At 47.1% G+C, this 25,189-nt stretch overlaps 1 protein-coding gene across 1 annotated transcript; it reads left to right on the forward strand.

Annotated features, from left to right (window-relative positions):
- The first annotated feature begins 3,767 nt into the window (after positions 1-3,767).
- Positions 3,768-24,687, forward strand: LOC148506068 (phospholipid scramblase 1-like). Its single transcript, XM_088447320.1, has 5 exons — positions 3,768-3,847; positions 11,199-11,419; positions 18,884-19,045; positions 22,264-22,425; positions 24,411-24,687. Exons 2-5 carry the CDS (start codon positions 11,246-11,248, stop codon positions 24,468-24,470), a joined length of 558 nt encoding a protein of 185 aa, XP_088303446.1. The 5' UTR covers positions 3,768-3,847; positions 11,199-11,245; the 3' UTR covers positions 24,471-24,687.
- Positions 24,688-25,189: the final 502 nt, after the last annotated feature.

The raw sequence follows: 25,189 nt of genomic DNA on the forward strand, positions 1-25,189 counted from the left end.
GGGATCCTGTATATAGGGCTGTGACCTGCACTGTGACATCACATTACATGCAGGCAGCAGCTAGAGATGGCTATAGTCACAATATGGCTGCCAGTAGCTGGGCATCCTTTATATAGGGCTGTGACCTGCACTGTGACATCACAATACATGCAGGCAGCAGCTAGAGATGGCTGTAGCCACAAAATGGCTGCCAGTAGCTGGGCATCCTGTATATAGGGCTGTGACCTGCACTGTGACATCACATTACATGCAGGCAGCAGCTAGAGATGGCTATAGTCACAATATGGCTGCCAGTAGCTGGGCATCCTTTATATAGGGCTGTGACCTGCACTGTGACATCACATTACATGCAGGCAGCAGCTAGAGATGGTTATAGTCACAATATGGCTGCCAGTAGCTGGGTATCCTGTATATAGGGCTGTGACCTGCACTGTGACATCACATTACATGCAGGCAGCAGCTAGAGATGGCTGTAGCCACAATATGGCTGCCAGTAGCTGGGTATCCTGTATATAGGGCTGTGACCTGCACTGTGACATCACATTACATGCAGGCAGCAGCTAGAGATGGCTATAGTCACAATATGGCTGCCAGTAGCTGGGTATCCTGTATATAGGGCTGTGACCTGCACTGTGACATCACATTACACGCAGGCAGCAGCTAGAGATGGCTATAGTCACAATATGGCTGCCAGTAGCTGGGCATCCTTTATATAGGGCTGTGACCTGCACTGTGACATCACATTACATGCAGGCAGCAGCTAGAGATGGCTATAGTCACAATATGGCTGCCAGTAGCTGGGTATCCTGTATATAGGGCTGTGACCTGCACTGTGACATCACATTACATGCAGGCAGCAGCTAGAGATGGCTATAGCCACAATATGGCTGCCAGTAGCTGGGTATCCTGTATATAGGGCTGTGACCTGCACTGTGACATCACAATACATGCAGGCAGCAGCTAGAGATGGCTATAGCCACAATATGGCTGCCAGTAGCTGGGTATCCTGTATATAGGACTGTGACCTGCACTGTGACATCACATTACATGCAGGCAGCAGCTAGAGATGGCTATAGCCACAATATGGCTGCCAGTAGCTGGGTATCCTGTATATAGGGCTGTGACCTGCACTGTGACATCACATTACATGCAGGCAGCAGCTAGAGATGGCTATAGTCACAACATGGCTGCCAGTAGCTGGGCATCCTGTATATAGGGCTGTGACCTGCACTGTGACATCACAATACATGCAGGCAGCAGCTAGAGATGGCTATAGCCACAATATGGCTGCCAGTAGCTGGGTATCCTGTATATAGGGCTGTGACCTGCACTGTGACATCACATTACATGCAGGCAGCAGCTAGAGATGGCTATAGTCACAATATGGCTGCCAGTAGCTGGGTATCCTGTATATAGGACTGTGACCTGCACTGTGACATCACATTACATGCAGGCAGCAGCTAGAGATGGCTATAGCCACAATATGGCTGCCAGTAGCTGGGTATCCTGTATATAGGGCTGTGACCGGCACTGTGACATCACATTACATACAGGCAGCAGCTAGAGATGGCTATAGTCACAATATGGCTGCCAGTAGCTGGGCATCCTTTATATAGGGCTGTGACCTGCACTGTGACATCACATTACATGCAGGCAGCAGCTAGAGATGGCTATAGCCACAATATGGCTGCCAGTAGCTGGGTATCCTGTATATAGGACTGTGACCTGCATTGAGTCAGACACCGCAAGGAGCAGTGAAGCCGTTCGGGGAAATAGCTGATTTTGGATCAGCTGTCTCCGCGCCAAAGCAATGGTGAATTGCTCCGGTGCTCGCAGCGAGGAAGAATGTTAATTATCGGGGTCCGTGCGTCTTGAATAGACCCCCCCAGGCTTAGTACATCTAAACGGAAAAAAAATATATATATTTTTAAATGCTATAGTCTCCCTAATCCTAATTGTGCATGCTATAAGAAGGGCTATAAGACGGCTATGGATTCACTAATAAGTCAGTGAGGAGAGACGTAGCCGCCTGGCCAGTGACAGCAGCAGCACTCTGGTGGGAATAGAGAAGCCGGGGGCTCAGGAGATGGCAGTGCAGGGAGACGGCCGGGCATCGGGCCCCATAGCATTTGCACTAGTCCCTGCACCTAATGTAGCTGTGTCCTTGGTACAGTGTGTCCCTGCCTCTGTGTGTCTCCTTGTCTTGTGCTTATGTTGTATGTCTGCGTGTCTCTCTCTGCGTGTACGTGTGCCCTGCTGACAGATATGTGTTTATATTATAGCAGACTTCCGTGCTCCAGCCATGCTCAGATGTCAGGGCTGGGCTCAGTGAGTAATACAGAGGAGGGGGAGGGAGAGGGGGGGTTTCCAGGCTCAGGGCTGAGGAGGGTAAAACAAGTGAGTGGGCAGTTTGGAAAAACTCATTTTTCATGTCATTCATTTCTCACACTGTGCGGAAAGCAGATTCCCCCATGGAAAAAGCTTATAATAAGTATTGTGCCAACACTCTCATCCCTGGCCCTGTGCCCAGCGCGGCGATCTGCATCACACGGAACACGATATGAGCCAGTCCTCCCCCAGTACATGGAAGCAGGTCAGCCTTACCTCCAGCGCGGCCCTATCACCTGGGAACAGGCTTGTGCTCCACGCGGGGCCGCCGGGGGAAATCCAGCGCCCAGTATGTGGCGCCGTAACCCGCTGACTGCGTGGGCGACTACATAGAAGCTTTGTTATGTCCGTTAACTCTTTCCTATTCCCACTCTCCCATTCTCACAGCGTGAGCCTAGCTCTGTCCACATAAAGAAGAACATGTACCCACTGAGCCACTCACACAGCTGTGTCTCTATTAGAGATGTGCGGGTTCGGTTTACTGAAATACCAACACCCCCGAACTTAGAGGGTCCGAGTCTATCCAAGTCCCAGTTCGGAATCGCTTTGGGGTTCCGAGTAGAAGAGAGTCTGTACTCAGGTCTTCCTGTAATTCGGAACACAGCCTGATCTCGCGTATGTTGGATTGCATTTCAGTTCCTCCCTCCTGATTTCAAGTGCTGTGAAGTGGTCAAAATTGACTGGAAATTAATGTTATTGATGTTAATAATATTAAAAGGAACAAAAATAGGTCCAAATTAAATGATTTTAGCTGTTTTTATACATTTTTAAAGAAATCCAAAACCAAATCCGAACAGAAACACTTGAGGGTGGATTTGTCAAAACCAAAACACGATGACGATTAATGGGGGGCATCCACTAGACGATTTTATCCCTGTCCAACCTCTTAACGATTTTCCCTTGAAGTTTTGCTGGAAATTTGATCTTCCACTCTGAACGATTTGCAAAAGATCTAACGATAACCTATGTTGTTTCAATCTGTGATTGAGAGCTTTCAGCTATAGTGGGCAGACAGTGGTTCATCGTTTGATCGTTCAGCTTGAACGATGTGTAAACGATGTGTAAACGACGTGTAAACGTTTTGTAAGCAATCAAGTGAAATTGACCTGCATGTTCAGTCAATGGAGGAGACGATCAAACGACCAGCGGGAGCGCGCATCGTACATCGTTAGAAACAATTACTGCACGATTTGCAAACAATGTTCAAACGATGTTTGAACGATGTTCAAACGATTATCGAACGATTATCGAACGATTTTATCATTATCGTTCAATCGTTCAACTTTATCGTCTAGTGGATACCCCCCTTTACAACCAAAACTAAAACACGGGGGTCTGTGCTCATCTCTAGGACATGTGATTGATGTGCTATAGCTGTACATATAGTAATCATGCTTCCATATTACCTTTTTTCAGATAGACCAAATATTAATTCACCAGAAAACAGAACTTTTGGAAGGTAGGTGGTGGTATCTCCCTTCACCTCATGTCCTTCATCATTAACACACCCAGCATCCATCCAATGTTCCCGATATCTCACGTGTCCTTTATCCCTCGCACTTACCCCACACCCAGCATCCATCCAATGTTCCTCATATCTTACATGTGTCCTATACCCCACACTCAGCATCCATCCAATGTTCCCAATATCTTACATGTGTCCTATATCCCTCACACTTACCCCACACCCAGCATCCATCCAATGTTCCTTATATCTTACATGTGTCCTATATCCATCACACTTACCCCACACCCAGCATCCATCCAATGTTCCCCATATCTTACATGTGTCCTATATCCATCACACTTATACCACACCCAGCATCCATCCAATGTTCCTCATATCTTACATGTGTCCTATATCCATCACACTTACCCCACACCCAGCATCCATCCAATGTTCCTCATATCTTATATGTGTCCTATATCCATCACACTTACCCCACACCCAGCATCCATCCAATGTTCCCCATCTCTTACATGTGTCCTATATCCATCACACTTACCCCACACCCAGCATCCATCCAATGTTCCTCATATCTTATATGTGTCCTTTATCCATCACACTTACCCCACACCCAGCATCCATCCAATGTTCCCCATATCTTACATGTGTCCTACATCCATCACACTTACCCAACACCCAGCATCCATCCAATGTTCCCCATATCTTACATGTGTCCTATATCCTACACCCAGCATCCATCCAATGTTCCTCATATCTTACATGTTTCCTATATCCCTCACACTTACCCCACACCCAGCATCCATCCAATGTTCCTCATATCTTATATGTGTCCTATATCCATCACACTTACCCCACACCCAGCATCCATCCAATGTTCCTCATATCTTACATGTGTCCTATATCCATCACACTTACCCCACACCCAGCATCCATCCAATGTTCCCCATATCTTACATGTGTCCTATATCCATCACACTTATACCACACCCAGCATCCATCCAATGTTCCTCATATCTTACATGTGTCCTATATCCATCACACTTACCCCACACCCAGCATCCATCCAATGTTCCTCATATCTTATATGTGTCCTATATCCATCACACTTACTCCACACCCAGCATCCATCCAATGTTCCCCATATCTTACATGTGTCCTATATCCATCACACTTACCCCTCACCCAGCATCCATCCAATGTTCCTCATATCTTATATGTGTCCTTTATCCATCACACTTACCCCACACCCAGCATCCATCCAATGTTCCCCATATCTTACATGTGTCCTATATCCATCACACTTACCCCACACCCAGCATCCATCCAATGTTCCCCATATCTTACATGTGTCCTATATCCCACACCCAGCATCCATCCAATGTTCCTCATATTTTACATGTGTCCTATATCCATCACACTTACCCCACACCCAGCATCCATCCAATTTTCCCCATATCTTACGTGTCCTATATCCATCACACTTACCCCACACCCAGCATCCATCCAATGTTCCTCATATCTTACATGTGTCCTATATCCATCACACTTACCCCACACCCAGCATCCATCTAATGTTCCTCATATCTTACATGTGTCCTTTTATCCCTCACACTTACCCAACACCCAGCATCCATCTAATGTTCCTCATATCTTACATGTGTCCTATATCCATCACACTTATCCCACACCCAGCATCCATCCAATGTTCCCCATATCTTACATGTGTCCTATATCCGTCACACTTACCCCACACCCAGCATCCATCCAATGTTCCCCATATCTTACATGTGTCCTATATCCCACAAACAGCATCCATCCAATGTTCCTCATATCTTACATGTGTCCTATATCCATCACACTTACCCCACACCCAGCATCCATCCAATGTTCCCCATATCTTACATGTGTCCTATATCCATCACACTTATACCACACCCAGCATCCATCCAATGTTCCCCATATCTTACATGTGTCCTATATCCATCACACTTACCCCACACCCAGCATCCATCCAATGTTCCCCATATCTTACATGTGTCCTATATCCATCACACTTACCCCACACCCAGCATCCATCCAATGTTCCCCATATCTTACGTGTGTCCTATATCCATCACACTTACCCCACACCCAGCATCCATCCAATTTTCCCCATATCTCACGTGTGTCCTATATCCATCAAACTTACCCCACACCCAGCATCCATCCAATGTTCCCCATATCTTACGTGTGTCCTATATCCATCACACTTACCCCACACCCAGCATCCATCCAATGTTCCTCATATCTTACATGTGTCCTATATCCATCACACTTACCCAGCATCCATCCAATGTTCCCCATTTCTTACATGTGTCCTATATCCATCACACTTATCCCACACCCAGCATCCATCCAATGTTCCTCATATCTTACATGTGTCCTTTATCCCTCACACTTACTCCACACCCAGCATCCATCCAATGTTCCCCATATCTTACATGTGTCCTATATCCATCACACTTACCCCACACCCAGCATCCATCCAATGTTCCCCATATCTTACATGTGTCCTATATCCATCACACTTACCCCACACCCAGCATCCATCCAATGTTCCCCATATCTTACATGTGTCCTATATCCATCACACTTACCCCACACCCAGCATCCATCCAATGTTCCCCATATCTTACATGTGTCCTATATCCATCACACTTATCCCACACCCAGCATCCATCCAATGTTCCTCATATCTTACATATGTCCTTTATCCATCACACTTATCCCACACCCAGCATCCATCCAATGTTCCTCATATCTTACATGTGTCCTATATCCATCACACTTATCCCACACCCAGCATCCATCCAATGTTCCCCATATCTTACATGTGTCCTATATCCATCACACTTATCCCACACCCAGCATCCATCCAATGTTCCCCATATCTTACATGTGTCCTATATCCATCACACTTACCCCACACCCAGCATCCATCCAATGTTTCTCATATCTTACATATGTCCTATATCCATCACACTTACCCCACACCCAGCATCCATCCAATGTTCCTCATATCTTACATGTGTCCTATATCCATCACACTTACCCCACACCCAGCATCCATCCAATGTTTCTCATATCTTACAAGTGTCCTATATCCATCACACTTACCCCACACCCAGCATCCATCCAATGTTCCTCATATCTTACATGTGTCCTATATCCATCACACTTACCCCACACCCAGCATCCATCCAATGTTCCCCATATCTTACATGTGTCCTATATCCATCACACTTACCCCACACCCAGCATCCATCCAATGTTCCCCATATCTTACATGTGTCCTATATCCATCACACTTACCCCACACCCAGCATCCATCCTATGTTCCCCATATCTTACATGTGTCCTTTATCCCTCACCCAGCATCCTTCAATATTCCCCATATCTAACGTGTGTCCTATATCCATCACACTTACCCCACACCCAGCATCCATCCAATGTTCCCCATATCTTACATGTGTCCTATATCCATCACACTATCCCACACCCAGCATCCATCCAATGTTCCCCATATCTTACCTGTGTCCTATATCCATCACACTTACCCCACACCCAGCATCCATCCAATGTTCCTCATATCTTACATGTGTCCTATATCTGTCACACTTACTCCACATCCAGCATCCATCCAATGTTCCTCATATCTTACATGTGTCCTTTTATCCCTCACACTTACCCCACACCCAGCATCCATCCAATGTTCCTCATATCTTACATGTGTCCTATATCCGTCACACTTACCCCACACCCAGCATCCATCCAATGTTTCTCATATCTTAGATGTGTCCTTTATCCATAACACTTACCCCACACCCAGCATCCATCCAATGTTCCCCATATCTTACATGTGTCCTATATCCATCACACTTACCCCACACCCAGCATCCATCCAATGTCCCTCATATCTTACATGTGTCCTATATCCATCACACTTACTCCACACACAGCTTCCATGCAATGTTCCTCATATCTTACATGTGTCCTTTATCCATTACACTTACCCCACACCCAGCATCCATCCAATGTTCCTCATATCTTACATGTGTCCTATATCCATCACACTTACCCCACACCCAGCATCCATCCAATGTTCCTCATATCTTACATGTCTCCCATATCCATCACACTTACCCCACACCCAGCATCCATCCAATGTTCCTCATATCTTACATATGTCCTATATCCATCACACTTGCCCCCCACCCAGCATCCAGCCAATGTTTCTCATATCTTAGATGTGTCCTTTATCCATAACACTTACCCCACACCCAGCATCCATCCAATGTTCCTCATATCTTACATGTGTCCTATATCCGTCACACTTACCCCACACCCAGCATCCATCCAATGTTCCTCATATCTTACATGTTTCCTTTATCCCTCACACTTACCCCACACCCAGCATCCATCCAATGTTCCTCATATCTTACATGTGTCCTATATCCATCACACTTACCCCGCACCCAGCATCCATCCAATGTTCCTCATATCTTACATGTTTCCTTTATCCCTCACACTTACTCCACATACAGCATCCATCCAATGTTCCTCATATCTTACATGTGTCCTATATCCATCACACTTACCCCACACCCAGCATCCATCCAATGTTCCTCATATCTTACATGTGTCCTATATCCGTCACACTTACCCCACACCCAGCATCCCTCCAATGTTCCTCATATCTTACATGTGTCCTATATCCGTCACACTTACCCCACACCCAGCATCCATCCAATGTTCCTCATATCTTACATGTGTCCTTTATCCCTCACACTTACTCCACATCCAGCATCCATCCAATGTTCCTCATATCTTACATGTGTCCTATATCTATCACACTTACCCCACACCCAGCATCCATCCAATGTTTATAACATCTTATTTATATCCCTCCTTTCCAATCCATTCAGTGTTTTATTATGTCTTATTTGCATCCGGTGGCTCCCATCACTAGATGTTCTTTATCTCTCAGATTTATCTCAAATCAGTGTTTGTTTCTTACAGCTGCATTTCCTATCCAATATCTTACATGTAGCTATTATCTCTCATATTTGTCCCACATCTCCCCTCCACCCTATGTTCTTCATCTTTCACATTACTACATGGTTTCCCATCCACCCTATGATCCTCATCCCTCAACTACATGGTCTCCAATACACCTTCTGTTTCTCATCCCTCACACTACTACATGGTCTCCAATACACCTTCTGTTCCTCATTCCTTACATTACTACATGGTCTCCCATTTACCCTATGTTCTTCACATTACCACATGGTCTCCCATCCACCCTATGTTCCTCATCTCTCACATTTCTATATGGTCTCTCATCTACCCTATGTTCCTCATCTCTCACATTACTACATGGTCTCCCATCTATCCTATGTTCCCCATCCCTCACATTAGTACATGGTCTCCCATCTACCTTGTCTTCTTCATCCCTCACATTACTAATGATCTCCCATCCACCCTATGATTATCATCCGTCAGTTACATGGTCTCCAATACACATATGTTCCTCATCCCTCACAATACTACATGGTCTCCCCACACCCAGCATCCACCCAATGTTTATAACATCTTATTTATATCCCTCCTTTCCCCTCCATTCAGTGTTTATTATGTCTGATTTACATCCGGTGTCTCCCATGACCAGATGTTCTTTATCTCTCAGATTTATCTCAAATCAGTGTTTGTTTCTTCCCTCACATTACTACATGTCTCCAATCTACCCTATGTTCCTCATCCCTCACATTACTACATGGTCTTCCCTCACATTACTACATGGTCTCCCATTTACCCTATGTTCCTCATCCCTCACATTACTACATGGTCTCCCGTCCACCCTATGTTCTTCATCCCTCACATTACTACATGTTCTCCCACCCAACCTATGTTCCTCATCTCTCACATTGCTACATGGTCTGCCACCCACCCTATGTTCCTCATCTCTCATATTACTACATGGTCTCCCTTCACCCGATGTTCCTCATCTCTCACATTACTACATGGTCTCCCATCACCCTATGTTCCTCATCTCTCACATTACTACTTGGTCTGCCATCCACCCTATATTCCTCATCTCTCATATACTACATGGTCTCCCATCACCCTATGTTACTCATCTCTCACATTACTACATGGTCTCCCATCACCCGATGTTCCTCATCTGTCACATTACTACATGGTCTTCCATCACCCTATGTTCCTCATCCCTTACACTACTACATGGTCTCTTATCTACCCTATGTTCCTCATCTCTCACATTACTGCATGGTCTCCCATCACCCTATGTTCCTCATCTATCACATTACTACATGGTCTCCCAACACCATATGTTCCTCATCTCTCACATTACTACATGGTCTCCCATCACCATATGTTCCTTATCTCTCACATTACTACATGGTCTCCCATCACCCTATGTTCCTTATCTCTAACATTACTTCATGGTCTCCCATCCACCCTATGTTCCTCATATCTCACATTACTACATGATCTCAATACACTCTATGTTCCTAATCTCTCACATTACTACATGGTCTCCCATCACCCTATGTTCCTCATCTCTCACATTACTACATGGTCTCCCATCACCCTATGTTCCTCATATCTCACATTACTACATGCTCTCCCATCCATCCTATGTTCCTCATCTCTCACATTACTACATGATCTCTCATCTACCCTATGTTCCTAATCTCTCACATTACTACATGATCTCCCATCCACCCTATGTTCCTCATCTCTCACATTACTACATGATTTCCCATCCACCCTATGTTCCTCATATCTCACATTACTACTTAGTCTCCCATCACCCTATGTTCCTCATATCTCACATTACTACATGATCTCCCATCCACCCTATGTTCCTCATCTCTCACATTACTACATGATCTCTCATCTACCCTATGTTCCTAATCTCTCACATTACTACATGGTCTCCCATCACCCTATTTTCCTCATCTCTCACATTACTACATGGTCTCCCATCACCCTATGTTCCTCATATCTCACATTACTACATGATCTTCCATCCACCCTATGTTCCTCATCTCTCACATTACTACATGATCTCTCATCTACCCTATGTTCCTAATCTCTCACATTACTACATGATCTCCCGTCCACCCTATGTTCCTCATCTCACTAGTTTATCCTGTGGTTAATGTTCTCACTAGGTGCTTTCTCGTACACATGTATCGCACATTATTTCCATGTTTGTTATAAGTGTATCGATCACACAATGACTTACCATGTTCTCCTCTGCGCTCTTTTCCAATCACAGCTGTTACAGGCTTCGAGACATGCAATCAGTATGAGTTACGGAATATTATGGGTCAGCGGATATTCAAAGTACAGGAGAGGAGTACGGTTTGCGCGCGCTGCTGCTGTGGTTCTCTTCGTCCTCTTACCCTCCATGTGTGCGATTACTCTGGGCGTGAGGTCATCCATTTTATAAGGCCCCTCAAGTGCAACAGCTGCTGCTTCCCCTGCTGCCTACAGGAGGTGAGAACCCATACGTCTGGTAAGGAGGATGTTCTAGGATGTACGCGATACTCTACTATTCCTGTACTGACCCCTTACACATGTCTTTCACTACAGCTCACAGCCAGATAATCTGCTATTCCTGTGCTAACTCCGCATACCGAGATACATACTGTACTATTCCTGTACTGACTCTGCACACACAGATACTCTGCTATTCCTGTACTGACCACCCCACACCTGGATGCTCTGCTATTCCTGTATTAACCCCTCACTTTGGCATAGTCTACTATTCATGGGTCGACCATTCACATTCGAATACTTTATGCTGCTATTCCTCGCTTCTTACACTAGAACACTCTGCTATTTCTGTGTTGATCTGAGAGATAATGAACACTTATGGGATGGTAGGTAAGTAGGGTGTGGTAGGGAGACGTACCCTGAGAGATAATGAACACTTATGGGATGGTAGGTAAGTAGGGGTGAGGTAGGGAGATGTACTCTGAGAGATAATGAACACTTATGGGAAGGTAGGTAAGTAGGGGTGTGGTAGGGAGACGTACTTTCAGAGATAATGAACACATATGGGATGTTAGGTAAGTAGGAGGTGTGGTAGGGAGACGTACTCTGAGAGATAATGAACACTTATGGGATGGTAGGTAAGTAGGGTGAGGTTATGAGATGTACTCTGAGAGATAATTAACTCTTATGGGATGGTAGGTAAGTAGGGTGTGGTAGGGAGACTTACTCTGAGAGATAATGAACACTTATGGGATGGTAGGTAAGTAGGGTGTGGTAGGGAGACTTACTCTGAGAAATAATGAACACTAATGGGATGGTAGGTAAGTAGGAGTGAGTTAGGGAGAGGTACTCTGAGAGATAATGAACACTTATGGGATGGTAGGTAAGTAGGAGTGAGTTAGGGAGAGGTATTCTGAGAAATAATGAACTTATGGGATGGTAGGTAAGTAGGGTGTGGTAGGGAGACGTACTCTGAGAGATAATGAACACTTATGGGATGGTCGGTAAGTTGGGTGAGGTAGGGAGACGTCCCCTGAGAGATAATGAACACTTATGGGATGGTAGGTAAGTAGGGTGAGGTAGGGAGACGTATTCTGAGAAATAATGAACACTTATGGGATGGTAGGTAAGTAGGGGTGAGGTAGGGAGATGTACCCTGAGAGATAATGAACACTTATGGGATGGTAGGTAAGTAGGGTGAGGTAGCGAGATGTACTATGAGAGATAATGAACGCTTATGGGATGGTAGGTAAGTGGGGGTGAGGTAGGGAGACATACTCTGAGAAATAATGAACATGTATGGGATGGTAGGTAAGTAGGGGTGAGGTAGGGAGATGTACTCTGAGAGATAATGAACACTTATGGGATGGTAGGTAAGTAGGGGTGAGGTAGGGAGATGTACCTTGAGAGATAATGAACACTTATGGGATGGTAAGTAAGTAGGGTGAGGTAGGGAGCTATACTCTGAGAGATAATGAACACTTATGGGATGGTAGGTAAGTAAGAGTGAGGTAAGGAGATGTACTCTGAGAGATAATGAACACTTATGGGATGGTAGGTAAGTAGAGTGAGGTAGGGAGAGGTACTCTGAGAGATAATGAACACTTATGGGATGGTAGGTAAGTAGAGTGAGGTAAGGAGATGTACTCTGAGAGATAATGAACACTTATGGGATGATAGGTAAGTAGGGTGAGGTAGGGAGCTAAACCCTGAGAGATAATGAACACTTATGGGATGGTCTGTAAGTAGGAGTGAGGTAGGGAGACGTAGCCTGAGATATAATGAACACTTATGGGATGGTAGGTAAGTAGGGTGAGGTAGTGAACACTTATGGGATGGTCGATAAGGTGGGTGAGGTAGGGAGACGTACCCTGAGAGATAATCAACACTTATGGGATGGTAGGTAAGTAGGGGTGAGGTAGGGAGATGTACCCTGAGAGATAATGAACACTTATGGGATGATAGGTAAGTAGGGTGAGGTAGGGAGATGTACCTTGAGAGATAATGAACACTTATGGGATGGTAGGTAAGTGGGGGTGAGGTAGGGAGACGTACTCTGAGAAATAATGAACACTTATGGGATGGTAGGTAAGTAGAGTGAGGTAGGGAGACATACCCTGAGAAATAATGAACACTTATGGGATGGTAGGTAAGTACGGTGAGGTAGGGAGATGTACTCTGAGAGATAATGAACACTTATGGGATGATATGTAAGTAGGGATGAGGTAGGGAGATGTACCTTGAGAGATAATGAACACTGATTGGATTAGGTAGGTAGGGTGAGGTAGGGAGATGTACTCTGAGAGATAATTAACACTTATGAGATAGTAGGTAAGTAGAGTGAGGTAGGGAGACGTACCCTGCGAGATAATGAACACTTATGGGATGGTAGGTAAGTAGGGTGAGGTAGAGAGATATACTCTGAGAGATAATGAAGACTTATGGGATGGTAAGTAAGTAGGGTGAGGTAGGGAGATGTACCTTGAGAGATAACGAACACTTATGGGATGGTAGGTAAGTAGGGATGAGGTAGGGAGATGTACTCTGAGAGATAATGAACACTTATGGGATGGTAGGTAAGTAGGGATGAGGTAGGGAGATGTACTCTGAGAGATAATGAACACTTATGGGATGGTAGGTAAGTAGGGTGAGGTAGGGAGATGTACTCTGAGAGATAATGAACACTTATGGGATGGTAGGTAAGTAGGGTGAGGTAGGGAGATATACTCTGAGAGATAATGAACACTTATGGGATGATAGGTAAGTAGGGATGAGGTAGGGAGATGTACCTTGAGAGATAATGAACACTTATGGGATGGTAGGTAAGTGGGGATGAGGTAGGGAGACGTACCCTGAGAGATAATGAACACTTATGGGATGATAGGTAAGTAGGGATGAGGTAGGGAGATGTACCTTGAGAGATAATGAACACGTATGGGATGGTAGGTAAGTGGGGATGAGGTAGGGAGACGTGCTCTGAGAAATAATGAACACTTATGGGATGGTAGGTAAGTAGAGTGAGGTAGGGAGACGTTTCCTGAGAAATAATGAACACTTATGGGATGGTAGGTAAGTAGAGTGAGGTAGGGAGACGTACCCAGAAAAATAATGAACACTTATGGGATGGTAGGTAAGTACGGTGAGGTAGGGAGATGTACTCTGAAAGATAATGAACACTTATGGGATGATAGGTAAGTAGGGATGAGGTAGGGAGATGTACCTTGAGAGATAATGAACGCTTATGGGATGGTAGGTAAGTGGGGGTGAGGTAGGGAGACGTATTCTGAGAAATAATGAACACTTATGGGATGGTAGGTAAGTAGGGGTGAGGTAGGGAGATGTACCCTGAGAGATAATGAACACTTATGGGATGGTAGGTAAGTAGGGTGAGGTAGGGAGATGTACTATGAGAGATAATGAACGCTTATGGGATGGTAGGTAAGTGGGGGTGAGGTAGGGAGACATACTCTGAGAAATAATGAACATGTATGGGATGGTAGGTAAGTAGGGGTGAGGTAGGGAGATGTACTCTGAGAGATAATGAACACTTATGGGATGGTAGGTAAGTAGGGGTGAGGTAGGGAGATGTACCTTGAGAGATAATGAACACTTATGGGATGGTAAGTAAGTAGGGTGAGGTAGGGAGCTATACTCTGAGAGATAATGAACAATTATGGGATGGTAGGTAAGTAAGAGTGAGGTAAGGAGATGTACTCTGAGAGATAATGAACACTTATGGGATGGTAGGTAAGTAGAGTGAGGTAGGGAGAGGTACTCTGAGAGATAATGAACACTTATGGGATGGTAGGTAAGTAGAGTGAGGTAAGGAGATGTACTCTGAGAGATAATGAACACTTATGGGATGATAGGTAAGTAGGGTGAGGTAGGGAGCTAAACCCTGAGAGATAATGAACACTTATGGGATGGTCTGTAAGTAGGAGTGAGGTAGGGAGACGTAGCCTGAGATATAATGAACACTTATGGGATGGTAGGTAAGTAGGGTGAGGTAGTGAACACTTATGGGATGGTCGATAAGGTGGGTGAGGTAGGGAGACGTACCCTGAGAGATAATCAACACTTATGGGATGGTAGGTAAGTAGGGGTGAGGTAGGGAGATGTACCCTGAGAGATAATGAACACTTATGGGATGATAGGTAAGTAGGGTGAGGTAGGGAGATGTACCTTGAGAGATAATGAACACTTATGGGATGGTAGGTAAGTGGGGGTGAGGTAGGGAGACGTACTCTGAGAAATAATGAACACTTATGGGATGGTAGGTAAGTAGAGTGAGGTAGGGAGACATACCCTGAGAAATAATGAACACTTATGGGATGGTAGGTAAGTACGGTGAGGTAGGGAGATGTACTCTGAGAGATAATGAACACTTATGGGATGATATGTAAGTAGGGATGAGGTAGGGAGATGTACCTTGAGAGATAATGAACACTGATTGGATTAGGTAGGTAGGGTGAGGTAGGGAGATGTACTCTGAGAGATAATTAACACTTATGAGATAGTAGGTAAGTAGAGTGAGGTAGGGAGACGTACCCTGCGAGATAATGAACACTTATGGGATGGTAGGTAAGTAGGGTGAGGTAGAGAGATATACTCTGAGAGATAATGAAGACTTATGCGATGGTAAGTAAGTAGGGTGAGGTAGGGAGATGTACCTTGAGAGATAACGAACACTTATGGGATGGTAGGTAAGTAGGGATGAGGTAGGGAGATGTACTCTGAGAGATAATGAACACTTATGGGATGGTAGGTAAGTAGGGATGAGGTAGGGAGATGTACTCTGAGAGATAATGAACACTTATGGGATGGTAGGTAAGTAGGGTGAGGTAGGGAGATGTACTCTGAGAGATAATGAACACTTATGGGATGGTAGGTAAGTAGGGTGAGGTAGGGAGATATACTCTGAGAGATAATGAACACTTATGGGATGATAGGTAAGTAGGGATGAGGTAGGGAGATGTACCTTGAGAGATAATGAACACTTATGGGATGGTAGGTAAGTGGGGATGAGGTAGGGAGACGTACCCTGAGAGATAATGAACACTTATGGGATGATAGGTAAGTAGGGATGAGGTAGGGAGATGTACCTTGAGAGATAATGAACACGTATGGGATGGTAGGTAAGTGGGGATGAGGTAGGGAGACGTGCTCTGAGAAATAATGAACACTTATGGGATGGTAGGTAAGTAGAGTGAGGTAGGGAGACGTTTCCTGAGAAATAATGAACACTTATGGGATGGTAGGTAAGTAGAGTGAGGTAGGGAGACGTACCCAGAAAAATAATGAACACTTATGGGATGGTAGGTAAGTACGGTGAGGTAGGGAGATGTACTCTGAAAGATAATGAACACTTATGGGATGATAGGTAAGTAGGGATGAGGAAGGGAGATGTACCTTGAGAGATAATGAACACTTATGGGATGATAGGTAAGTAGGGTGAGGTAGGGAGATGTACTCTGAGAGATAATTAACACTTATGGGATAGTAGGTAAGTAGAGTGAGGTAGGGAAACGTACCCTGAGAGATAATGAACTCTTATGGGATGGTTGGTAAGTAGGGTGAGGTAGGGAGATATACTCTGAGAGATAATGAACACTTATGGGATGGTTGGTAAGTAGGGTGAGGTAGGGAGATGTACCCTGAGAGATAATGAACACTTATGGGATGATAGGTAAGTAGGGATGAGGTAGGGAGATGTACTCTGAGAGATAATGAACACTTATGGGATGGTAAGTAAGTAGGGTGAGGTAGGGAGATGTACTCTGAGAGATAATGAACACTTATGGGATGGTAGGTAAGTAGGGTGAGGTAGGGAGATATACTCTGAGAGATAATGAACACTTATGGGATGATAGGTAAGTAGGGATGAGGTAGGGAGATGTACCTTGAGAGATAATGAACACTTATGGGATGGTAGGTAAGTGGGGATGAGGTAGGGAGACGTACCCTGAGAGATAATGAACACTTATGGGATGATAGGTAAGTAGGGATGAGGTAGGGAGATGTACCTTGAGAGATAATGAACACGTATGGGATGGTAGGTAAGTGGGGATGAGGTAGGGAGACGTACTCTGAGAAATAATGAACACTTATGGGATGGTAGGTAAGTAGAGTGAGGTAGGGAGACGTACCCTGAGAAATAATGAACACTTATGGGATGGTAGGTAAGTAGAGTGAGGTAGGGAGACGTACCCTGAGAAATAATGAACACTTATGGGATGGTAGGTAAGTACGGTGAGGTAGGGAGATGTACTCTGAGAGATAATGAACACTTATGGGATGATAGGTAAGTAGGGATGAGGTAGGGAGATCTACCTTGAGAGATAATGAACACTTATGGGATGATAGGTAAGTAGGGTGAGGTAGGGAGATGTACTCTGAGAGATAATTAACACTTATGGGATAGTAGGTAAGTAGAGTGAGGTAGGGAGATGTACTCTGAGAGATAATGAACACTTATGGGATGGTAGGTAAGTGGGGGTGAGGTAGGGAGACATTCTCTGAGAAATAATGAACACGTATGGGATGGTAGGTAAGTGGGGATGAGGTAGGGAGACGTACTCTGAGAGATAATGAACACTTATGGGATGGTAGGTAAGTGGGGATGAGGTAGGGAGACGTACTCTGAGAAATAATGAACACTTATGGGATGGTAGGTAAGTAGGGATGAGATAGGGAGATGTACCTTGAGAGATAATGAACACTTATGGGATGGTAAGTAAGTAGGGTGAGGTAGGGAGATGTACTCTGAGAGATAATGAACACTTATGGGATGGTAGGGATGAGGTAGGGAGATGTACTCTGAGAGATAATGAACACTTATGGGATGGTAAGTAAGTAGGGTGAGGTAGGGAGATGTACTCTGTTAGATAATGAACACTTATGGGATGGTAGGTAAGTTGGGATGAGGTAGGGAGATGTACCTTGAGAGATAATGAACACTTATGGGATGGTAAGTAAGTAGGGTGAGGTAGGGAGATATACTCTTAGAGATAATAAACACTTATGGTATGGTAGGTAAGTAAGAGTGAGGTAAGGAGATGTACCTTGAGAGATAATTAACACTTATGGGATGGTAGGTAAGTAGGGTGAGTTAGGGAGCTATACTCTGAGAGATAATGAACACTTATGGGATGGTAGGTAAGTAGGGTGTGGTAGGGGGACGTACTCTGAGAGATAATGAACACTAATGGATGGTAGGTAAGTAGGGTGAGGTAGTGAACACTTATGGGATGGTCGGTAAGTAGGGTGAGGTAGGGAGACGTACCCTGAGATATAATGAACACTTATGGGATGGTAGGTAAGTAGGGTGAGGTAGTGAACACTTATGGGATGGTCGGTAAATAGGAGTGAGGTATGTACAGTGTAATATGTCTGCACTTTATCTCACCTGCTTCATGGTCTCCATGTATAACTCATCACTTGTCCTGTCTGCGCTCTCTCATGCAGATGGAGGTACAGAGTCCCCCAGGACACACCATTGGGTATGTGGTACAGACGTGGCACCCGTTTGTTCCCAAATACTCTCTTCTGACGGAGAGCCGGGAGCCTGTGTTGAAGGTTGTTGGACCTTGTTTAATGTCCAGCTGTTGTGGAGATGTGAATTTCCAGGTGAGGAGATGACATGGTCCAACTTTATATATCGCCTTTTTCTCTTCCCTCTCAGAGTAGAATCCAGTTGTACTTCCTCCTCTCTCACTTCATTCCCCTCTCTCCCCACCACCATGTCAGTGCTCACTATCTGTGTCCCCCTCTCCCCCACCACCATGTGAGTGCTCACTATCTGTGTCCCCTTCTCCACCCACCATGTGAGAGCTCACTATCTGTGTCCCCCTCTCCCCCACCACCATGTCAGTGCTCACTATCTGTGTCCCCCTCTTCCCCACCACCATGTGAGTGCTCACTATCTGTGTCCCCCTCTTCCCCACCACCATGTGAGTGCTCACTATCTGTGCCCCCCTCTCCCCACCACCATGTGAGTGCCCACTATCTGTGTCCCCTTCCTCACCATCATGTGAGTGCTCACTATCTGTGTCCCCCTCTCCCCCAACACCATGTGAGTGCTCACTATCTGTGTCCCCCTCTCCCCCAACACCATGTGAGTGCTCACTATCTGTGTCCCCCTCTCCCCCACGACCATGTCAGTGCTCACTATCAGTGTCCCCCTCTCCCCCACCACCATGTGAGTGCTCACTATCTGTGTCCCCCTCTCCCCACCACCATGTGAGTGCTCACTATCTGTGTCCCCCTCTCCCCCACCACCATGTGAGTGCTCACTATCTGTGTCCCCCTCTCCCCCACCACCATGTGAGTGCTCACTATCTATGTCCCCCTCTCCCCCACCACCATGTGAGTGCTCACTATCTGTGTCCCCCTCTCCCCCAACACCATGTGAGTGCTCACTATCTGTGTCCCCCTCTCCCCCAACACCATGTGAGTGCTCACTATCTGTGTCCCCCTCTCTCCCAACAACATGTGAGTGCTCACTATCTGTGTCCCCCTCTCCGCCACCACCATGTCAGTGCTCACTATCAGTGTCCCCCTCTCCCCCACCACCATGTCAGTGCTCACTATCTGTGTCCCCCTCCCCCCACCATGTGAGTGCTCACTATCAGTGTCCCCCTCTCCCCCACCACCATGTGAGTGCTCACTATCTGTGTCCCCCTCTCCCCCACCACCATGTCAGTGCTCACTAACTGTGTCCCCCTCTCCCCCAACACCATGTGAATGCTCACTATCTGTGTCCCCCTCTCCCCCCACCATGTGCGTGCTCACTATCTATGTCCCCCTCTTCCTCCACTATGTGAGTGCTCACTATCTGTGTCCCCCTCTCCCCCAACACCATGTGAGTGCTCACTATCAGTGTCCCCCTCTCCCCCCACCATGTGAGTGCTCACTATCTATGTCCCCCTCTCCCCCAACACCATGTGAGTGCTCACTATCTGTGTCCCCCTCTCCCCCACCACCATGTGAGTGCTCACTATCAGTGTCCCCCTCTTCCCCCACCATGTGAATGCTCACTATCTGTGTCCCCCTCTCCCCCCACCATGTGAGTGCTCACTATCTATGTCCCCCTCTCCCTCCACTATGTGAGTGCTCACTATCTGTGTCCCCCTCTCCCCCAACACCATGTGAGTGCTCACTATCAGTGTCCCCCTCTCCCCCCACCATGTGAGTGCTCACTATCTATGTCCCCCTCTCCCCCAACACCATGTGAGTGCTCACTATCTGTGTCCCCCTCTCCCCCACCACCATGTGAGTGCTCACTATCAGTGTCCCGCTCTCCCCCCACCATGTGAATGCTCACTATCTGTGTCCTCCTCTCCCCCCACCATGTGAATGCTCACTATCAGTGTCCCCCTCTCCCACCACCATGTGAATGCTCACTATCTGTGTCCTCCTCTCCCCCCACCATGTGAATGCTCACTCTCTGTGTCCTCCTCTCCCCCCACCATGTGAATGCTCACTATCTGTGTCCCCCTCTCCCCCAACACCATGTGAGTGCTCACTATCTATGTCCCCCTCTCCCCCCACCATGTGAGTGCTCACTATCTGTGTCCCCCTCTCCCCCAACACCATGTGAGTGCTCACTATCAGTGTCCCCCTCTCCCCCCACCATGTGAGTGCTCACTATCTATGTCCCCCTCTCCCCCAACACCATGTGAGTGCTCACTATCTGTGTCCCCCTCTCCCCCACCACCATGTGAGTGCTCACTATCAGTGTCCCCCTCTCCCCCCACCGTGTGAATGCTCACTATCTGTGTCCCCCTCTCCCCCCACCATGTGAGTGCTCACTATCTATGTCCCCCTCTCCCTCCACTATGTGAGTGCTCACTATCTGTGTCCCCCTCTCCCCCAACACCATGTGAGTGCTCACTATCAGTGTCCCCCTCTCCCCCCACCATGTGAGTGCTCACTATCTATGTCCCCCTCTCCCCCAACACCATGTGAGTGCTCACTATCTGTGTCCCCCTCTCCCCCACCACCATGTGAGTGCTCACTATCAGTGTCCTCCTCTCCCCCCACCATGTGAATGCTCACTATCAGTGTCCCCCTCTCCCACCACCATGTGAATGCTCACTATCTGTGTCCCCCTCTCCCCCACCACCATGTGAGTGCTCACTATCAGTGTCCCCCTCTCCCACCACCATGTGAATGCTCACTATCTGTGTCCTCCTCTCCCCCCACCATGTGAATGCTCACTTTCAGTGTCCCGCTCTCCCCCCACCATGTGAATGCTCACTATCTGTGTCCTCCTCTCCCCCCACCATGTGAATGCTCACTATCAGTGTCCCCCTCTCCCACCACCATGTGAGTGCTCACTATCTGTGTCCCCCTCTCCCCCACCACCATGTGAGTGCTCACTATCAGTGTCCCCCTCTCCCCCACCACCATGTGAGTGCTCACTATCAGTGTCCCCCTCTCCCCCACCACCATGTGAATGCTCACTATCTGTGTCCTCTCCCCCCACCATGTGAATGTTCACTATGTGTGTCCCCTGAATGCACCCCTACCGCTGCCGAAAAACACTCACCGGATTCTCCTGTCCGGGTCCTGGCGCCTGCACAATCGATCTGACAGGCGCATGTACACTAGCGGTGGGGAGCCGTACATGCACATCACATATCCCTGACTTCCAAAGCCCCAAGGAGCCGGGTAGGGCTGGCGGAAAGGCAGAAAAGTGGCTTACTACTGGCAGTCCTCTCTCACTTTCTCACTGCACTCTCCCCCACATCCCTCTCTCTCAGTATGTCTCTCAACGCACTCTCCCCCACATCCCTCTCTCTCAGTATGTCTCTCATTGCCTCTCCCATGTCTCCGTGTCCTAGGTGAAGCCCCTGTGTGAGTCTCGCAGCGTGGGGCGGATCAGTAAGCAGTGGGGAGGATTGCCAAAGGAAATATTCACTGACGCCGATAACTTTGGGATTCAGTTTCCAAAAGATCTGGATGTAAAGATGAAAGCCGTGTTACTGGGGGCGTGCTTCATCCTGGTGAGTCTCTGCCTGCACACCTGACTGTATGAGGGCACCCCCTACAGGCTGGGGTATCACTGTGCACAACTCCTACTATGCTGGGCACCCCCTACAGGCTGGGGTATCACTGTGCACAACCCCTCCTATGCTGGGCACACCCTACAGGCTGGGGTATCACTGTGCACAGCCCTTACTATGCTGGGCACCCCCTACAGGCTGGGGTATCACTGCACAGCCCTTACTATGCTGGGCACCCCCCTACAGGCTGGGGTACCACTGTGCACAACCCTTACTATGCTGGGCACCCCCTACAGGCTGGGGTATCACTGTGCACAGCCCCTACTATGCTGGGCACCCCCTACAGGCTGGGGTATCACTGTGCACAACCCTTACTATGCTGGGCACCCCCTACAGCTGGGGTATCACTGTGCACAACCCTTACTATGCTGGGCACACCCTACAGGCTGGGGTATCACTGTGCACAACCCTTACTATGCTGGGCACCCCCTACAGCTGGGGTATCACTGTGCACAACCCTTACTATTCTGGGCACACCCTACAGGCTGGGGTATCACTGTGCACAACTGTTACTGTGCTGGACACCCCCTACAGGCTGGGGTATCACTGTGCACAACCCTTACAATGCTGGGCACACCCTACAGGCTGGGGTATCACTGTGCACAGCCCTTACTATGCTGGGCACCCCCTACAGGCTGGGGTATCACTGTGCACAATCCCTACTATGCTGGGCACCCCCTACAGGCTGGGGTATCACTGTGCACAACCCATACTGTGCTGGGCACCCCCTACATGCTGGGGTATCACTGTGCACAACTCCTACTATGCTGGGCACCCCCTACAGGCTGGGGTATCACTGTGCACAACCCCTCCTATGCTGGGCACCCCCTACAGGCTGGGGTATCACTGTGCACAACCCTTACTATGCTGGGCACACCCTACAGGCTGGGGTATCACTGTGCACAACCCCTACTATGCTGGGCACTCCATCCAGGTTGGGGTATCACTGTGCACAACCCTTACTATGCTGGGCACACCCTACAGGCTGGGGTATCACTGTGCACAACCCCTACTATGCTGGGCACACCCTATAGGCTGGGGTATCACTGTGCACAACCCCTACTATGCTGGGCACCCCCTACAGGCTGGGGTATCACTGTGCACAACCCATACTGTGCTGGGCACCCCCTACAGACTGGGGTATCACTGTGCACAACCCTACTATGCTGGGCACTCCATACAGGCTGGGGTATCATTGTGCACAACCCCTGCTATGCTGGACACCCCCTACAGGCTGGGGTATCACTGTGCACATCCCTTACTATGCTGGGCACACCCTATAGGCTGGGGTATCACTGTGCACAGCCCTTACTATGCTGGGCACCCCCTACAGGCTGGGGTATCACTGTGCACAACCCATACTGTGCTGGGCACCCCCTACAGACTGGGGTATCACTGTGCACAACCCTACTATGCTGGGCACTCCATACAGGCTGGGGTATCACTGTGCACAACCCATACTGTGCACAGTGATACATTTACTCATGGTCGATTTTAGATTGATTTTAAATCGATCGATTGACATAGACGGACTTTCCCAATGCAAATCCGCATGTCTATAATCCACAGGGATGCTACTTCATTTGTAGATGAAACCCTACGTACTGTACGATGATGAATATGCGGCTTTTGCGGTGGGAGAGCCTGTCGATGTTGATCCATTTAGATCGATTTAAAATCGATCTTTAGTAAATGTATCAGTAACTGTAAGTACGTTAAGGGTACATTGCTTAGCACATAGCGGCTGTCATTACTGGCACCTATTGCCGGCTGTTGGTTAGATGCGTTATCTAGCCGAGGAAACGGGCAGGAAATGCACCTTATGTTACATTATTCAGTATATGGACGTCTGAGGGTTCTGTACAGAAGTGTCCGGAAAGCGGCTGTAGCAGAGCGACGGTCTCATTCATGTCCCTCTTTTCCAGGATTACGCCTTTTTCGAGAGATCAAAGAGTAAGAACGAGCGTCACACAGTCATCGGCTAAGTGGTCCGGACCCCTGGGCTCAGCAGTGCCTTCTAATCTCTCACTAAATCCTCTGGTTTACACCCAACCTGTAACCCCCTCCTCAACGCTCCAGGACCCCTCCATGTACCCGGAAGTTTACAAGCATCTGTATAAACTGTAAACAGATGTATCTATATATATATATATATTAACGTGTTTATCTTTATGACTTTAAATATTGCTCTGTACAAATGTCTGTTTTTGTTTCTTATCTATCATTATAGGGGGTATCTATGTATGTCTTCCCGGGGGCCGGTTTCCTTACGCCCCAATTTATTATCATTATTATGTCTTATTTACATAGCACCGTACAGAATATAATGACAATAATACAGAGAATGAAATGTTACCAAGCGGACCGCACAAGGGGGAGGTCTAATGGCGACATATTGAGACACCAAGGGGCACATTTACTGAGGTGTGGTTCTAGGAATGTGACATCGCCGTCCATAGCAACCAATCAGATTCTAGCTAACCTTTATCTGGTACGCAGTGACCGGCGTCTCCCTCTTACCGGGTCCTCACGGACTGTACCAGGGGGTCTGGAGGATGATTCTGAGTCATATTTGCAGATTGTCAGCTCTGAGGCTCAGTACCTGGAATATTGCTGCATAAATGGGGTAAAATTATTATTATTATTATTATCCTTTATTTATATGGCGCCACAAGGGTTCTGCAGCGCCTTACATAGTACATAA

Source organism: Taudactylus pleione, unplaced genomic scaffold, assembly GCF_031769625.1.
Source record: "Taudactylus pleione unplaced genomic scaffold, aTauple2 ptg000429l, whole genome shotgun sequence".
NCBI classification, from domain to species: Eukaryota; Metazoa; Chordata; class Amphibia; order Anura; family Myobatrachidae; genus Taudactylus; species Taudactylus pleione.